The 19088-nt window shown below is 43.2% G+C and overlaps 2 protein-coding genes and 1 pseudogene across 6 annotated transcripts in view; 2 read left to right on the top strand and 1 right to left on the bottom strand.

The window, feature by feature from the left end:
- Window positions 1-1017: 1017 nt before the first annotated feature.
- SEC61A1 (SEC61 translocon subunit alpha 1) lies at window positions 1018-18389 on the top strand. Its single transcript, XM_053912578.2, has 12 exons — window positions 1018-1191; window positions 1440-1507; window positions 4460-4525; window positions 4618-4696; window positions 5879-6010; window positions 9221-9330; window positions 9624-9777; window positions 12878-13038; window positions 14495-14692; window positions 14993-15184; window positions 15553-15629; window positions 16289-18389. The coding sequence occupies exons 1-12, from the start codon at window positions 1185-1187 to the stop codon at window positions 16473-16475; spliced, it is 1431 nt and encodes a 476-aa protein (XP_053768553.1). The 5' UTR covers window positions 1018-1184; the 3' UTR covers window positions 16476-18389.
- On the top strand, window positions 6283-8446 carry LOC139440331 (chromobox protein homolog 1 pseudogene; annotated as a pseudogene).
- Window positions 15625-19088, bottom strand: part of RUVBL1 (RuvB like AAA ATPase 1) — a 71800-nt gene continuing 68336 nt past the window's right edge. For all 5 annotated transcript variants that reach the window (XR_008425284.2, XM_053912574.2, XM_053912576.2 and 2 more), the window contains one exon: window positions 15625-15760. Coding sequence is in view for 1 of the 5 variants with exons in the window: in XM_053912576.2 (XP_053768551.1) it covers window positions 15724-15760 (37 nt within the window). In the remaining 4 variants the exon portion in view is untranslated. The remainder of the gene's footprint in view (window positions 15761-19088) is intronic.

The following is a 19088-nucleotide window of genomic DNA, read 5'->3' as shown; positions in this document are numbered from 1 at the left end:
ACACATCTGCATCTCCAACTTCTACCGGTCCAGGACAGGATTTAGCTCCCTAAAATCTTCCCTAATCCCCAGCCCATAGCGCCCACCACCTCCTCCTCCTCTAATGTTCACAGCATTAAGTCTCTTTCTTTTAAATATATTATTTGCATATTACCCTTGATTATAGGTGCATCAAAAATAAATCCAAACTGTCCATCTAGCATCCCTTGACTCTTATCCATTGTTCCACCAACACTAAATCTTACTGTTCTTTTTTACATAACCTTTGCCTCAGCCAAACAGGCCTTCTTTACCCATAGACCTTAAGTTGTCACACCACCACGTCTCCCACACAACGGTTTCCTCAACCTAGAGCACCGCCCTTCCTCATTTCTTCTCGCCGGAATCCGTCTGGGTTTAGTACAAAAGTAACTGAATTACTCCAGGAAGCCTCCCGGGATTGCCTAAGGGAACCGACCATTTCCTTAGCTGACCCTGCTCTTCCGACTGTCTTTTTCTCCGTGCACTCATCCCATTCGTCCTCAGAAGGCAGGGGCTCAGCAGGAGTTATTTCCGGGGCCCAGGACGGGCTGAATAACTCGACTAACGAGTGTGTCCCAGGAGTCAAGCGCCTACTAGGGGCCGGCACTGTAGTCGACGCTGGAACAAAGCCTGCTCAAAGGAGCTTAAGTCGATTCAATGTTGTAAGTGCAGTAAAAGGAATGGAAGTGACTCCAGACTCTGCCTCGCTCGCAGAGCTAAGGGCTCAGGCATCATCTACCATTTGTGTCCGTTTTTCTGCCAGCCTGCACTGCTTCCACCTCCTGAGATGCAGCAAGCCCCAAGCGCTCTTGTGTTACCAAGTCTCAGCCACACACTCCCAGTTGCAGCCACCCTTGCCCTGCCTCCTGAGGTCCCTCTCAGGGACTGGCCTCGGGAGGCCCGCTGCATGACGGGAGTTGTGGTCTCCGCCCTGCAGTGTGGCATTGGGACCAGCTTTCAGCGCGTGGCAGGAAGCGGAAGCGGCCTAAGGTCTGCACGGGTCTGGCTTCCGCCCCGCCCCGCCCCGCTCACCCCAGCGTTATCACTTACGTGTCTCTCTGTGGAGGTGCTGCACCCCTTTGCGAGCTGGGCCGAAGGCAGCGTCGCCTCGCGCGGAGTGTAGTGGAGCAGAAGCACGACCCGGAGCCCAAGCAACCACCGCCATGGCGAGTGAGTCCCTCGGGGCAGCCCCAACTCCGCCGGAGTGGATCACATTCCCGCTTCCCCTCACCGGTCTGGGCAGGTGTCCGCTCGCCAGGCCTGCTGGGGTCCTAGGCCCTCCTCAGGATCCCCAAGCGTTTCAATACTCGGTCTGCTCTCCTGCCCCTTGCCCTAACACAATCTGGGCGGAAGGGCTTGCCTGCGTAGCGCGAAAGGTTCTCCCAGCTCTAATTCTTCTTTTGTTTCTCCCATCAAAGTCAAATTTCTGGAAGTCATCAAGCCTTTCTGTGTCATCCTGCCTGAAATTCAGAAGCCGGAAAGAAAGGTGAGTTCCCCAAGTCGCCGATAAAGAAGGCTTCGTGAAACTCTGGGAGCTTGATGTTTATAGTACAATTTAAAATGGTTTCAACACGCCAATGGAAACTCTCTCCCTTCTTTTTCCCCTAGAGTGTAGTTTTGTGTACTCCTGAGCTTTGTGGAAAGGTGACCTTCTTGTGTGGGAATTTCCACCTAAATCATCTTGCTGTACTCGGAGCATCTTTTGTGGATGTTAGTCCAGTGAACAAAGCCCAGAGTTTGCCCTGTCCCAAAAATTTATTCTGGCAGTGAATGAGTAAGGCCTCAAAAGCTTCAGGATACTCACTTGGGTTACCCTTCCATCTTCACCTCCAACAGGAAAAAATCATGAGTTGGATTTTTATAGAGATGCTCTTTGTAAGCAGCTGCTAAAAGGAGCTAAGAGCAGTCACTTCATTCTCTACAAATGAGCTCATTCTACAAATGAGCTTTATGTAGGCTGCCAAATTAACTGAGAGTAAAGGCATTTTGTGAACCTTGCTTTTTACTTTGAAACATGGAAAAATAGAAATGTAGACTTACACTGAATCTTTGTCACAATTTCTGCTGCTATGTAGCTAGAGGCCAAGATAGTGAGTGATGCCAAAGTAAGTAAAGCTTACTTTGTAAGTCAGACAATGAAGAAAAGTTTCACTGGGTTCTCTTTTCTCTTTTTTAAGATTTTATTTATTTATTTTTTTTGGAGAGGGGAAGGGAGGGAGAAAGAGAGGGAGAGAAACATCAATGTGTGGTTGGTTGCCTCTTGCATGCCCCCTACTTGGGGACCTGGCCCACAACCCAGGCCTGTGCCCTAGAGGTGACCCTTTGATTCGCAGGCAGGCACTCAACCACTGAGCCACACCAGCCAGGGCTCACTGGATTCAAAGAATAGTAATATATTTTGATTTCACATTCTTCTCAGAGTATTGTTTATGCATTCATATATATGTACTTGACATCAACATAGACACTTGGGTTCTTGGAGCATCCTTTTCTTTTTTTTTTTGGATGTAAAACTGTTTTATATTGTATAAATAACCCACATATGTACTGCCTTCGATGGGCTAATATGCAACGCTCTCCCCCCTGCCCTACCCCCAGCACAGTAGAAAGGGCATGTATGGTTCTGGAGGCCAGCAAGCCTGGGACCCACCCTTTACTCAGCCTTTTACTAGCTGTGACATTGGCCTTGTAGCTTAAGTGTGATAGATGGAGCAGTGAAAATATGTGCAGGGTATAGCAGTGGCATCAGAAGGGATTAACCCTGGAAGATGTGATGTTCGATGATGGTTTTGAAGGAAGAATAGAAATTTCCTTGAAGTAAGGGAAAGGAACTCCAGGCATAAGGAATATATAATGTGCAAAGGCACTGAAGACAAGCAGGCTGGAGAATGTTAGGTATGGTTCAGTATTGAGAAGAACATAAAGAGTAGGTAGAGAGCAATAAGCCAAACAGATTAGAAAATTGCTTTGGAAGTAGGGTAGAGGATTGGAGTGGTTTAAAGGCTTTTGCAGTAGAGGGTGAACTGTGGGAGTGGGCGAGGAGATAAGGATGGATTTAGGGGATCGTTAAAAGGTAGAGTTAGAAAAGACTTAGATACAACTTTTGATGTTTTGCTGTTGAATTTGGCCCCATCCAGCAGAGACTAGGTTATTAACAAATGAGGAGTCTTATAAAAATTCTCTACTCTTTTTTTCCCTTAAAGAATTATTTCAGTACAAGCCTGTTATGTTACTGATTAGCCTTCCCTTGGCCTCCTTGCTGTGTTGTGATGGCAGGTGTTGTGATGGGAGCATTCTCAAGAGGAGGAAGAGTTCTGTGAATTCCCTAAACTTCACATGAAGTATCTGGACATGGAATTAGCACCACCTTTGTATGGTTGTGTTATCATGGCCTAACGTGGTAGACAGTGACTAGAACTTCTATTCTGACCAGAGAGCCAGGACTCTGGCTTGGTGCTTGCTTAGACTTCTCTTCCCCTCAAATTAAAAAGTATTTTAAGAACACAGTTTTGTTTACTTAATACTGTCACTCTAAAGGCATTTCCACATAAAAATCTTTAGTCTGCACAATATGACTGTGTTTGTTAAACCCTTTAAAGCTGTTCTTGCAGTGTAGGCAGCAAGTACTAATGAAAATGCTGAGTTTTAGAGGCAGAAGACCCAGAAAAATTCCCACTCTACTGCTTAGTACTAGAGGGGATCTAGACAGGGCATCTAAACTTCTAATAATTCTTATTAGTCATCTGTAAAATGATTGAAGTGTAACCTATCCTACTTACATACCTGACGAGATGTGAAAAGTCGTAGACAGATGCTATTAGTAAGTTAAATTTGCAACTCTCCCTGCCCTCCTACCCCACATTGTTTATTATTGTACATTGTTTTATCCTTAATTCATAGAAAATATACCACATATTAAACAATCACAAATTCCAAATTAGTTGATTCCAGAGTAAGATTTTGTCAGTTACAAAATCCTTTCAAATGAATGGTGGTAGATCATATGTTGTAAGGACTTATCTGGTTTAAGAATCCCTTTCTATCACAATTTTCTGTGATCTGGATCTGCTCCTAAACTGTTAATGCTAGTGGTTAAGAGCACACCCTTTGGACTCAAATTTACTTCATTTGTGGGATTTGGGACAAATTACTTACCTCTTCTAAGGTTCAGTTTTCTCATTGTAAAGTAAAAATAATAATGCTATGTGGTGCAAGGATCAAATGAGATGATGCGTATCAAAGTCTTTGCATATGTTCCCTGTACATAGAAAGCCTGCAATACATGTTCTTTTATTTTGGTACTTATGTTTGGTACCTGGTTTGAAGTGTTCAAGACTTACTCTTCTGGTGATCAGGCAAAGGGGTCTGATCTGAGTCCATTTCTATTAATTTGTTTATGAAAATAACTTGTTGACTTAATCCATTCTCTTCTACATAGATTCAGTTTAAGGAGAAAGTGCTGTGGACTGCTATCACTCTCTTTATTTTCTTGGTATGCTGCCAGGTAAGCCCAGGTTTCCTGTTCTCATGTGGAGGTGGGGGTCAGAAAGGGCTGAAGAAAGTGTGCTGATTCCTTTTCTCTCTACTTTTTTCCAGATCCCCCTGTTTGGTATCATGTCTTCAGATTCTGCCGACCCTTTCTATTGGATAAGAGTGATTCTAGCCTCTAACAGAGGTAGAACTCTGGCTCTCTGCACCTCTTTCTATACAGTGTGGGCTTGACTCACCTCCTTTAGTTAAATTACAGGCTTTGGCTTTATGTGGAATTCAGAGAGTGTTCGGGAAGACTGTTAGTGTGCTGTACTGAATAGCCTTAATGAATGCCAAATTCAGCACCAAGGCATAGCATATTCAGAATTGCATGTGAATGCAGTACAAAGCCTGTAATAACAAGATTAAGTCTACATCACAGAGAATAAAAAAAACAGAAAAACTAGAATACTTTTTAAACAATGAAGTCATAATATTTATACCTGTCTTTTCTTGTGCTTTGATAACCTTTAGAATATGTAATTTGTTTCTCAGCTGCATCTTTTTCATATCTATAGGTTACACATATGTGTCAAAAATGTATAACCGAATGTTTTATATGCTCTAATTACCTTGGGGAGGGTTTTGAATGTTTATATCAGTACTGCTTTTGATTAACTTATGTTTTAAATATAGTCAGATTAAGTTTCAAATCAACTGGAAGTATGTTAGCATAATGGAAGTAATTTATCCACAACTAGATATAATTATACAGGCTTCCTTTTCAAACTCTGGAAAATATTTGAATGTTAGCCTTTTTATTACTGATGAAGAGACTAACCTTTTTTTTATCTCTGTAAGACCAGAATGAATCTGTTTATGGTGAATTTAAATGCAGCTATCTGTTTAAAAGCCACATGACATCCAAAACAGAATTAAGATGTGGCCTGGCAGACTGAACAGAATGAAATGAATTATACTGTAATCATTGATATTTTGGGGTTAGTCTCTAAATTAAATGCTGCTAGCAAACTAAAGCACACTGGATTTGTATAAGAAGTACACAGTCCACCCTGGTTGGTGTGGTTCAGTGAATTGAGTACTGTCCTGTGAACCAAAGGGTCGCCAGTTTGATTCCCAGTCAGGGCACATGCCTGGGTTACAGGCCAAGTCCTCAGTGTGTGGGGCGTGCAAGAGGCAACCACACATTGATGTTTCTCTCCCTCTCTTTGCCCCTCCCTTCTCATCTGTCTAAAAATGAATAAATAAAATCTTTAAAAAAATAAAAATAAAAGTAGTACAGTCAAATTTTGCTCATTTAATTTTCTTAATAATGTGTCGCTTTTCCAAGCTAATGTGGGCTGTATTTTGCCTCCTCTGTCCTCAGGCACATTGATGGAGCTGGGTATCTCTCCCATTGTCACCTCTGGCCTTATCATGCAGCTTTTAGCTGGCGCCAAAATAATTGAAGTTGGTGACACCCCAAAAGACCGAGCCCTCTTCAATGGAGCCCAGAAGTGTAAGTGAGATTTTGAATGATCTTCGAATTTCTGTAGTTGAAAATTTGAATTCGCTATAAAGTTCAGAGCATCAGAACAGTTTTTTTCTTTGTATGGTGTAACTTCTTTGGCTCACCAATCCTGCAGGTGCTCCTAGGCCTGTGTTAGCAACAGAGCACTTTTCAGGGGGAGGTCCATTAGCCACAGCCTGTGGTATACCACTTCAGTGAGGGGCTCAACTGTGATCACATGGTCTATTGTTCTTCTGGGTGCCACTCTTCCATCCTGCCTAATGCAACATGCCAGTACCATGACAGCAATTCCTCTCATGCTCTTGGGCACTGCTCTGAGCAGCGCCCTCTTTTATACCAGAAAACTGGTGGCAACTATGGGGAAAAAAACAAAACAAGAAGAAAGTGGAGTAGGTGCTAAAAAAGAAGGGAGAGGAATATGTGGTGGGAAAAGTTCTCAACTGTGGAGTGGTAAAGAGCAAAGTGGAGTAGTTACTAAAGTGGAAGGTGTTCTCAGATGAGAACAACACTTGGGAACCAGAAGAGAACCTGTATTGTCCTGACCTCATTGCTGAGTTTCTACGGTCACAGAAAATAGCACCTAAGACAGGTAAATCAGAGGGAGGCAAGTGCAAAGCTAAAGACAGGAAGAGGAGAGTAAACCAAAGAAAAAGAAAGAAGAGTCAGAACAGCCATGAGGCTTTGCCCAGGGTTTGGAGCTGGGATGGATTATTGGAGCTACAGAATCCAGTGGAGAACTCGTGTTCCTGATGAAATGGAAAAACTTTGATGAGGCTGACCTGCTACCTGTCAAGGAAGCTAGTGTTAAATGCCTCCATGTTTTCATATCCTTATGTGAGGAAAGGCTCACATGGCATTCATAGCCCTCAGAAGATGACAAAAAAAAGATGACATAGATTAACTCTTCTGGTACCAGCCCCTCTCTCATCTGACTGTGGGTCTCAGGTGGAGAGGGGAAGGAGTTCTACTTGTCTTGACACGATAGAGATAGCTTGGGAAGGTGTCCTTTGAAGAACCAGCATAGTTTCTGTGCCCTAAAACAAGTCAAGTGCTTTAAAGCTGTTCCATGTAGTATAGTTTGCACACCCATCCCAATGGAGGGGAGGGAGGAAAAGTGTTTCAAGCAACCCATTCTGTACTTTGCTGAGAAAAGCAAAGGGCCTTCTATGGGTGTGTGGGAGAGCAAAAAAACATTGTAGAGTTTCAGAGAGCAGCTCCACAACCCACAGCCTTCTTCCCAATAGTATTAACTTCATTTTAACAGCATAGCATGGATGCACAATAGTTTTGGGTTCTTATTGTATTATTTGGGGCTGGGGAGGGAGATGGGTGGGATTGTTTTTGTTATAATATGGAGCCTGGTTGGTGAAATGGTGAAACAATGGAAAGAACAAAACTAATGATTCAGTTCTGTGCCCAGAATATTTCATCTTTACCAAAAATATTACTGGCAATCTAAGTGAACACTGTGAGAGACTGTTTAAAAGTTGTGAATGCTGGAAACTTACAAGCCAAGGTGTTCCCTGCCTGAGCTTAATGCTTTTCCCAGCAAAGAATTAAGCCAGCTGGTAAATTACCAAAGCTGCCATTTTGGGTATCAAAACGGGTTGAGAAGGGAAAGTCTTTTATTGGAACATATACATAGGTAGATTATTCTGTTTTAGAGGCACTAATTCTTGAAATTGACAAGAAGATGTTTTCCCAATTATGAATTTATTAATACTAGAGAGACAGATGGAACTTTTGGAAGAGCCCTGGTACTTGGAGAGGCTGGACAAGACAGCGGGGAGTATGTCCCTTGCTCCAAAGGCTCTATGATCACGTGGAAGGAGCAGAGCTTGGAGATCTTCTTCCACCAGCCACATGTCCTTAACCACTTAAGAGGAGGTGGTGTGTACTTCAGAGGTGTCATAAGAATTCAACGGAATCACATTTGTAGAACATCTCTCAGTCCTGGCACATAATAGGTATTGGGCAGGTGTTGTTTTTCTTCTGGGAGTTGAAAAAGATTCAACTTAGGGGAAAGGTGACCCTCTCAACCCAGCTCTGCTATTTACTAGCTTTGTGACTTTGGACAAAGTTAGATGACAGCTCTTATCAGTTGCTTCATTTGTAAAAATGGGAATGATAATATTTGCCTCACAGCAAATAAGTGTCACTATTAACAATGACCAGTCATCAAAATGATGCATGTTCAGCCTCTGACTGAACTGAAATATATTAATTAGGAAGTGATTGAGTTTTCTACCCAGCCATATTTTCTTCCACACCAGCATATGGAAGAAATCTATTTAAGTTAGTAGGTTCAATAATTGAGAAAAAAAGATTAATCTAATTTAAACTTGTAAGTTTCAGGCACAAATCAGGGTTTTAAAATATATACATGAATTATTTTTCAAAAGTACAAATTTCCTGTTTTTTCTTTGGTCTTGACAGCTTTTTAAAAGTCAAATAGGGACTACATTTCATGGGCACTCTGGAATACAATTTTATTTTACTAATCAAGTTTGACAAACTAAACAGAAAAGCCGAACTTGAAGCCCAAACTCATACTTAGAGATTCACTTAGTATTGTAGAACCAGTAAAAATGTGTCAATTCCACTGTACCTAACAATGAAGTACTGAATATAATGATATAAAAAACAAAAACAGTCTACAAAAAGAAAAGCTTCTGAAAATGGGACAAATGACTATGTTGATGCCATCGTGAGGGGTTTTTTTCTTTAAAAAAGATTACATACAAACTGGAAAGAGATCCCTTTACTCCAGAATTAAACATTTGTGTTCTGGACTTAGCCTGTAGAGGTGGCCCAAGCATGTAGTTCAACTCAGGAGCTCTCCAGAACCCAAGCAACTTAATCTTGAGTTTGGATGCTGTCTTCAGTAGATATTGGTCCCTGATTTGTTTTCCATAAAAACTATTTTGTCATATTCCAACTCTTTTCCTCTTCCCATCACTGAAAGGAAAGTACATTTAGGAGGTGAAATTAAGGAGCTCACCTTGTGTTAACAGGCATTTGATTTACTGTGTACTTTGACTATTGGGTGTTTCTTGGACCAAACTCCTTGGAGGCACTATTAGTATTCTTCATTTTTGTTCTTCTTGATGCCTTGCACAGAGTAGGTGTTCAATAACTGTTTCCTCCATGACTGTGTAATGTCCTACTTTGAGAACATAGTTTTCTTTTGATTTCTAGTATTTGGCATGATCATTACCATTGGCCAGTCTATTGTGTATGTGATGACGGGAATGTACGGGGACCCTTCTGAAATGGGTGCTGGAATCTGCCTGTTAATCACCATTCAGGTAATTGTTATGGTAACATTTGCCCTTTCTGAGTAGCTCCTCATACTCACTTCGACTTTCCAAATAACAAACCTGAACCATGCATAAAAGAAACTTTTACTTAGAAGGAGCCAAACCACCTGTGTTGGCTCTTCTAAACTCACCCAGAAGAGAGCTTTACTGTCTGTTGTCTATTCAGTCTTTAGCATTTATATCAGAGAAGCCCCTTACTAACAAAGGGAAGAATCATGCCCGTAGGGAGAAGGAATGAGGTCTACTTGGGTTTCTTTACTTTTATTTTTTAATTTTTACAGCTCTTTGTTGCTGGCTTAATTGTCCTACTTTTGGATGAACTTCTGCAAAAAGGATATGGCCTGGGCTCTGGTATCTCCCTCTTTATTGCAACTAACATCTGTGAGACCATCGTGTGGAAAGCGTTCAGCCCCACCACTGTCAACACTGGCCGAGGTAAGGGCCCTGGGCTTTCCTGGGGACAGGAGTCAGTAAAAAGTACCAACATGTGCAAAGCAGAAAATGAAAGTTCCTCCATTCAAGGAAAAATCACCTCTATTTTAGGTCCATTGCTTCTGATGTTTCTGTGCAATGGCAAAATTTTCTTAAACACAGACAGGCTTCTCATATAGTACATAACTTATATATTCCATGTCAGAGTATTTCACAGATATTTGCCATGCAAGAATACAGAATCCTGCCTCATTTTTCCTAGCACGGGATAGACTTTATGGCAAGGACGAAGCAGCATTTATTTCACCAGTCTTCTGGTGGACTTGTAGGACATTTCTAGTTTCAGTTATTACAAAAGAAACCGTGAGCAGCCTCATACATTCATGGTTATGTATTTTGGCAATAGCTCTCAGTGAATATGTTTCTAAAAATGAAATCACTGAACCAACATCCTTGGTCATACAAGAGGCAACTTTGTGAAAGAGGCCTAAACTTGGAGTTCACCTTCTGGCTGTTCCTATTAGTAGTATATAAGTGGCTTTGGGCAAATCCCTCTAGCGCTGAGCCTCATTTGCCAGGATGAAATGAGAAATAACATGAAGTGACATGACATCAGGCCCATAATACATACCTATAAAATGCTAGCATTCTATATTATACCCACAAAAAGTGCCAAGGACATCTTGTTTCAGAGATGTTTTTAATAATTTCTAAACATATGGAGAAGTATGATTTCTTAGGAAAGGCAGTCAGCATTCTTCATCATTAAATATGTTATTTATTTGTAAGAATCCTTTGAGAAATAAGTATTAATGCACATTTGTGGGGGGGGGGGGGGGGGTTGAATTGAATGCTGAAGACAGAGTCCTTGACTCCAGAGACCATATAATCTCAGGGAGACTCAAGCTAGGTTCCTGGGCACATGAAGACCACAAGTGCCAAACAGATTACAAAGAAAAGAGGAAATGTCAGAGAAGAGCGGGCAAGATGAGATTTGATTCTTCCCTGGGCACTTCCTGGAACTATAGGAAATCCAAGGCAAATGGGGAGACTAGGGGCCAGAAAGCAGGGCTTTTCTGGAATGGATGTGAAAGGCAGGAGGATAAAGGGTAGGAGTCCAGGTATACGGCAAGATCATACTATAACTGATGTGGGGGACATCCTGAGTTAGAAGGAAGTGATACCAGGATGGAACCAAAGTGGAGCCAAGCAGCCACTTCTGTTCAGGATCAGGCCAGTGAGGCAGGGGAACTAGAGTCTCGATGGAAGAATTCACCCCAGATTGAAGTGGAAGACAGAGAATGCAGTGTTATGATGTCAACTGGCAATGTTTGAGAACTGCCTGGAGAGAAGGTGCCACCAGGAAGGGTGATTCTACAGCCATGTGAAGTAAAACTAACACTTAGAAGCCCTGTCTTGTTGCCAGAGATTCTACAAATGGTGAATTTCAAGAAATAATTTTGTTGAAAATTAGGAGAACTAGAGCCCAGACCCTGGGATTGCCTTTCATTCCACAAATATTTATCAGGTGCCTGTTAAGGGCCAGGCACTGGAAATACAAAGTGAACAAGCCATGTGTTATGTGTATGTCAGGTATTATTGCAGGTACCAAGGAGAACAAGGCAGAGGAAGAAGATGGGAATACCAAGAGTGTTGTACAGACTTAATCTGGGTAATTGAAATCCTGAAGAGGGAAGGGAGCCCTATGATTGGGAGAAGAATGTTTTATTTGGGGGGAACCAGCAGGTACAAGGCCCTGAAGTAGGAATGTACCTGGTGTGTTCAAGGTCAGCATATGTGGCTGTGACAGAATGAGCAAGAGGGAGAGTAGTCAGCTGAGACCACAGAGGTAATGGGGGAATGTTGAGAGTTGGCAGAGCGTGAACAAGTTCCTCTTCCTTTCTGGGCAACCCAGGTATCATCCTCTATGAAATAAGGCTTTATCCTGGCTTCAGCTTTAAGATATCTGAGTTCTGTCCATTGGTTATAAACAGGCCAATGCTGTCACCTGATCAAAAGAGAGGATGGGAATTGAGGAAGTGCTGGTAATTAGGAAAGAGTTCTTCCACAGAAGCCCCATCCTGGAGGCTTCAAAAAGAAATCAGCAGTGATGCCAGTATCTCCAAATGGTCCAGTAACAGCCAAGTGGAGAAGCAGCAGGTAGTTCCACTGTCATGTGTTAGAAACTTGAGGAAAGTGCCCTCGCAGGGCAGTAGTACATAGGCGCACTTCACAGTACTAATACCAGGACATCTCACCTGCCCACAGAACACAGTTTTGGATATAGCACTGGTTCCCTGTAGGCTGCCAAACTTTTGTTGTGGGATAATTACACTGTCCTGGAAGGACATGAAGTAATACAGTACTCCTGTTTCTTTCTTTAGCTAGGGCTTGGGGGATTATTTTTGTTTAACTTCAATATATTTCTTGAAAATTTATAAGACTTCTAGGCCTTACAAATGCCATGTGCTCCCAGCTTCCTCTCATTTGCCCTCTACTGCCTAGTCCTCAGGTCTGGCACCCATTCTTGTTCTTGATTCCTTCGGTCCCTCAGTAAGCTACTCTGCTTCCTGGCTGTGTTCAGCACTGTTTCATAGGGGTGTGTACTCTGACTGGATCAGGCCTTGTGGTGGGCATGCATGTTATCCTTTCTGCTCGATCATCAGTGAAAAAAGCAGAGAGGTCAGGCCCCGTCTTGTCAGAGACAGCCTGCACATCAGAGCTGGGGATGCTTTACTGCCTGGGGGTTTTCCAGGGAAATGAACAGAGCAGCTCTGAGCCTGCTCTTCAGTGTAGGACCCCTTCAGCTGGAGTTCAGCAGATCCTGCTTTTATGATTTTATAATTGATGATCATTCCACATATCTGGTGGCTATTGACATACATGCCAACAAAATGAGATAATTCAGAAAGGTAGAACCGGTTTCTGCAGGTTGAAATCTCTACAGAAGAAATAGAAATGAGGGATGAGAAAACACCACTGTACCCCTGTGGTTAAAGGAGTAGACACTGTGAATCTTAAAAATAATTCTGTTTTTCACTCTCTTTGGCCACTAAGCAGCTGTTTGTTTCTTTAACACATGTGTCCCCTCCTTCACCAACAGGGATGGAATTTGAAGGTGCCATCATTGCACTGTTTCATCTGCTGGCCACACGCACTGACAAGGTCCGAGCCCTTCGAGAGGCTTTCTATCGCCAGAACCTACCCAACCTCATGAATCTGATTGCTACCATCTTTGTCTTTGCAGTGGTTATCTATTTCCAGGTGCGTCCAGACCTACCATGGTGAGCTCTGATAGTCCACATTTAATTTTTGGAATGCCTTGGTGTGCACACCCCCACCCACACCCCAGGGGTGGTGTACATCATCATATAGTATTGAAGTGGTGGGATGGCATTTGAAAAGGAGCAAGTTTCCATAGGAGCTGGATATGTGTGTTCCATTGAGTCATGGGTACCTGCCTGAACTAAACAAAACTGAGGCAGATGTAACATTTCTGAAATTAATGCTCCTTTGGGTTGGGACCAGCAGTGGATAAAGAAGATTCATCTTTAAGTTCTTTGTTCAAGAGAAGTGAAAAATCTCTGCCCTGGCTGGTGTGGCTCAGTGGATTGAGTGCCAGCCCACAAAACGAAGGGTTGCTGGTTCGATTCCCAGTCAGGGCACATTCCCAGGTTACAGGCCAGGTCCCCAGTAGGGAGTGCACGAGAGACAACCACACATTGATGTTTCTCTCCTCTTTCTCCCTCCCTTCCCCTGTCTCTAAAAATAAATAAAATCTTTAAAAAGAGAGAGAAGTGAAAAATCTTAAGCTCTAAAGCCTCATCCAAAATTTATAGTCTTGTAGGTAGTGTCTTCTTGGAAAAGGCCCTTCCTCTTGAGAGCTCTTACCTTTCCAATTTATTAGTTTGTGTCTCTTCTGAATAAGAGACCTGTCAGTTGCTTTTCTGTAGTTGCATTAGCCTTTGTATTTGTTTCATCAGCCACTTTGCATTCTGATATTTATTAAAAAGAAGGGATAGCAGTGAAGAAGACAGTTCAGTGCTTGTGGAAAGGTACTGTGTACCTTCCAAGTGCTTTTTCTGAGGACAAGACAGGTCTGTTTCTTCAGCTGAGACTTCTAAGCAGATGCCTAATTAATAAACTTTAGTGCCACAGTAAGCTTGGTGGGTATTTGTGGTTAGATCATTAAAAATTTATTTTAAATCCTTTATATTCTGAGTCCTGTTCTAGGCACTGCAAGTTTGTAAAAATAAAAGAAAACCTTTCTATTTTCCAAGGATTTCAGAGAGAGAGGCTGTATTCATACAAAAGCCTAGCTTTTCTGTTTATGATTTAAAACATTGTAAAGAGCTGGGGTGTGAGGTGGAGGCCATGGTGTCCACTCTGAAAAGTATAGGAGAGGAACTACCAAAGAGAACCACTGTTAAGACTTACTTGGGCATGTCCTTCAGGCTTTTGTATATTCCACATCGATGCAGATTTAATGTGGTGGACATTGATAAAAACAGGATTATTTCACAGTGCTGGGCTTTGGTGCATTTTTTAAGCCTGTCTTTCTGGGAACCCTCTGCTAAACTAACCCCAAGCATAGTGGTAGGTCAGGAAGGGGCATAAGAAATGAGGAATCAATGTAGGCCTGGCTGTCCCCAGCTGGGTTGTGTCTGGGCAGACACTGGAATGAGGCACTGAGGACGCCCTGCTCTGTTTGGCTTCTCAGGGCTTCCGAGTGGACCTGCCTATTAAGTCAGCTCGTTACCGAGGCCAGTACAACACCTACCCCATTAAGCTCTTCTACACCTCCAACATCCCCATCATCCTGCAGTCTGCCCTGGTGTCCAACCTGTATGTCATCTCCCAGATGTTGTCAGCCCGCTTCAGTGGCAACCTGCTGGTCAGCCTGCTGGGCACTTGGTCTGTAAGTATGGCTGCTTAAAGAAATCAGTTTCAATTCTGTGGCTAGTTGCAGTGGTGTGCATCTATATGTCTTGCTTGTGACCAAACATTTTACTTTCTAATCATGACTTTTACAAATTCAGCACATTAAGTATTCTTTTCAGTAAGAAAACTGCACTGTGAAAAAAAAAAAAAGAAAGAAAACTGCACTGTGGACACTTGAGTAAAATTGTATTCCTTTTCATCTGCTCAGAACTACTTTTGTCCTTATGCTAAGGCATAATGAAACAGCACTCACAGGCTTTCTGTGTATTCTTCCCAGGATACGTCTTCTGGGGGTCCAGCACGTGCTTATCCAGTTGGTGGCCTTTGCTATTACCTGTCCCCTCCAGAATCTTTTGGCTCCGTGTTAGAAGACCCTGTCCATGCTGTTGTGTACATAGTGTTCATGCTGGGCTCATGTGCATTCTTCTCGAAAACATGGATAGAGGTCTCAGGCTCCTCTGCCAAAGATGTAAGTATAAGTTACAATTTAATTAAACCAGGAAACAGTAGTTCTCGTCTGTCACTGGTGTAAGAGGTCTCGACTTTTCACCTCTTCCGAAAAAAGTGGTCTGAACACAGCCATTTCCTCCTCATTGGGCCAAAGTGTATATGGCTGTAAGTGGAGTCTAACAGTAATTAGTGTTTGCCTGGGGAGCTGGAGCCAAACTAAAACTAGACTTTGTCATATGATTTGTTTGCAGCAGTTTTTAAGTTATCTATATATTGTTAGTATGCTAAAAAAGGGAACCTGTGAGTGTTTAGTGCCACCATAAAATGTCTACCTGACTTTCAATTTCCAACTTAAAGTTGAACATTGTCTTCTCTGGCATTATGCAGGTTGCAAAGCAGCTGAAGGAGCAGCAGATGGTGATGAGGGGCCACCGAGAGACTTCCATGGTCCATGAACTCAACCGGTGAGTGCTGGCCCTAGGTCCCACCGGTTTTCTTCTGTTTGTGGTTTTCTTACACTTCGAGCATCTTGATAGGGCTTACGGATTTCTGGGTTAATTAAATCTCATCCTTGGTCACAGGATAGAGAAGGTTCCTGTATCCACAAGAAAATCAGCATTTTAAATTTCAGATTGTTTTTCCTATCCCTAGCAGGGGCATTAGGCAATTTTTATCATTCTCCTATTGAGAATTCTCTGAAGCCTCTAGATTCAGGAGAAATAAAATGCAAGCCACATACAAAATTCTAAATTTTCAACTAGTCACATTAAAAAAGTAAACATTTGTAATTAATGTAAAAAATACCATGAGATATTTTTATGTTGTCTTCAAAATCTCATGTGGCATCTTTAATATCTCATCTTGGACTAGGCACATTTCACTAGCCACATGTGGCTTGTATGGCCACTTACTGGACAGAAGCCCTAGTCTGGACCATTAAGGTGTGTGAGTAGGTGAAATTTCAAGGAGATAGTGGAGTGACCTCTACAGGAGTTAGGTTCCTAAATCAGTGGTAAGCATGTCAGAGTGCCCTGCCCTGCAGGCAGGTGGCCTGAGTCAGGGGTGGGCTATGCTGGAGGTATCTGCACGGTGGCACCTTGCTGACCAATCTCCTGCTCCCCAGGTACATCCCTACTGCCGCTGCCTTCGGGGGGCTATGTATTGGGGCCCTCTCCGTCCTGGCTGACTTCCTGGGTGCCATCGGGTCTGGAACTGGGATCCTGCTGGCAGTCACAATCATCTACCAGTACTTTGAAATCTTTGTAAAGGAGCAGAGCGAGGTCGGCAGCATGGGGGCCCTTCTGTTCTGAGCCATGTCTCCCCTGCACCGGGAAGAACCATGCTCTGGAATTGCCAAGGAAAGAGGAATAACGAATCCATCATGGGTGCTGCTGTGGCATGTGGGCCTTTGTTTTTTTTTTTTTTTAATCTCATATTCTTTCATTCCACTTTGTAAAGTGCTAGAAATTTCCAATTTGAAATTTTGCTTTTCATTCTGGCATTGGCAATCTAACTGTAGAAGTGAGGTTTTATTCAGCTGAAGGCCAGAGGCTAGAAGGATAAATGACTGTCCTCATGTGTCTATGTAACATTTGTTTTAACCTTTGCTCCTTCTCAGTGCCATAGGTGGCTGCAGTGATCCCACCTGTTCCCCAACAAGGGAATGTCTTAATTGGTTAGAAGCACAAACGTTAAAAGGACTAGGTTTCATTGTGCTGGTAGGGTGTGAGGCTGGGGTTAGACCATGTGTTTTCTGGTAGATGTGGGTGACTCACTAGCATGTCGCCTCATGGTCAGGGGTAGGAACAACTTAAAACTTTTTCTCTGGAAGATACAGTTGTCTTCCCTTTTTAAAGTACTTTTTTTTAGGACAGAGCTACTTTTAAAAGAGAGGGATGAATTTCCTCGCAGACACTCTTAGTCTCTCTGCTCCTTTTTTGCTGTCGAGGTTGGGATTCTTCAGCTTTATAAAATTGTGCCTGGCCAAATGAGGCAAACATGTGGAAGACCCCTGAAGTGATGTCTGTCTGTCCAGTTGTCAATGGACCTGGTCCTCCATAGTTCCTTGACTCTTCACTCAGCCCGAGCAAAAGGAGGCACTGTGGCAGGTGCTCGGACATGAAAAGACAGTGACTTATTTGGTGTTCACAGGCCACCACTACCCTCTAGACTGAAAACTTCCCACTTATATTTTTCAGAACAGATAGCAGAATGACCTCTACAGGAGTTATTTTTATTGTGCTTAGGAACAAATGCAAGTAAGGTAAATGACAAGATGCCACCGATCTCCTCTCAACTTCCCCAAAAGAGAAGGGTGCAGGCTCTAGAGCTATGATGCAGTCAGGGTCAGAGAGCTCATGTTTTTCGTAAGCTGTTCTAATGTTTGATATAAAAAGACTCACATTTATGTGTAAAATAAGTTCTGTTTGAAAGAATAGGTGATTTAGATCTGAGGAATTAGAATCTTTTCTAAGACCTTTGGGAGGTCCCTCTCAGGGGACAGGACCCTGGTAGTGCTTGGCAGCAGGGGCAGCAGATTTGGGCATTACAAGCCTGAAGGATTCTTGGCAGAGGGTGCCCCAGTTCTAAGAAGGGAGCACCATGGGTAAGTGCCGCCCTGTTGGAGAGAGATGTCCCACCAATAGCAGGTACACCGTGGCTTCCAAAGCACAGAGACATGGTCATAATTTGGTAGAAGTGGTAAGCTTAACAACTGGTCAAGAGGGCTCCTAGGAGTCCTCACTGGCAGTGTTAACCAGAAAGCAGACTGGCCAAGGAACAAGAAGCAACTTGTTTAAAACCACCCAGCAAATCAGCCACAGAACCAGGATGGGCCTGGCTGGTCTGTCCACCCCCAGTCCAGGGTGTACAACCATATCACACGTGGCCTTGTCAGACCAGGTCCTGAGCCGAGACCTGACACCTTCCCTGCACTTAGTCTGCTCAGCTCTACCCATGGGAATGCTGCAGCCTCTGGCAGGCAGGGCAGCAGTTCCCAGGCTTATGGGCTATGATCTGGAGAGTGCTGGGCCTCATCAGGAACCCCAGAGCCCTTCCTGTAGCTTGTAATCATCAGTGGGGCTGTGAGGCTCATGCTCTGTGGTTAATGACCACAGTGGATGGGGGCTGACTCCAGCTTCCAGGGACGGTCACTGTGGACGCCAAAATGGCATAACTGAGATAAGGTGAAAATGTAATAAATAAAGCCAACTCTTTACAAACCATCTGCTCATGTTCTTTTGGTTTTTAATTCCCTTTTATTCCCAAGAAGGCTGGTAAAAGAAGACACTTGAGGCTTGGTTCAGTCCTGATTTTATACAGGATCCTAAGGTCTCCCTAGGTGCAAGTTCCTCCTCAGAAATAAATTTTGCCTGGGAAACTTCCTTCTGGTGGTAATTAACCACATGCTTAGGCTTTTGGTAATTTGAAATTACTACCACATTTCAAATTTGGTAATTTGAAATGGGCAGAAGCCCTAGTACTGGGCTGGTGTGCAGGCTGCTTGAACCCCTCCTAGGACCTCAGGAGTGGACCAGTGTGTCCTATGAGGTGCAGAATCTTCCCAACAGAAGCCTGTGGCCCCACTTAAAGAAGAAGCCTCCCAGGTCTTTAAGTTTAGGCTAAGGGATGCTGTTGCCCTTGGCTGTTGACAGTAGGGCATTAGTACCCTTCCACTCACTGATCATGAGGCTGGCCTTGGCCAGAACTGTAGGTAAACCAAGAAAGTCTCCACTGCACCCTAGATCACAGTATCATGTGGAGAGTAGTGGGAGGCATGGTGGCTGCTTTCCTAGAATGTGCCACGTAGGAAAGTCTTCTAACAGCTTTTACTCGGAGCCAAATTAAAGACTATGTATCCAAGGTAAAGTGAGAAGAAAAACTTCCCACTCACCCAGATTTCAGAGCTGACATGCTTGTGCTGG

The sequence above is a fragment of the Desmodus rotundus genome, chromosome 10, assembly GCF_022682495.2.
Source record: "Desmodus rotundus isolate HL8 chromosome 10, HLdesRot8A.1, whole genome shotgun sequence".
NCBI lineage: Eukaryota > Metazoa > Chordata > Mammalia > Chiroptera > Phyllostomidae > Desmodus > Desmodus rotundus.
The sequence above is the reverse complement of the archived record's forward strand: the minus strand, read 5'-3'. Positions and strand labels throughout refer to the sequence as shown.

Coding starts and splice junctions, on each gene's coding strand:
- SEC61A1 (XM_053912578.2), top strand. Junction 14,693..14,992: donor GCCTGCTGGGCACTTGGTCT/GTAAGTATGGCT, acceptor TATTCTTCCCAG/GATACGTCTTCTGGGGGTCC. Junction 15,630..16,288: donor ATGGTCCATGAACTCAACCG/GTGAGTGCTGGC, acceptor CCTGCTCCCCAG/GTACATCCCTACTGCCGCTG.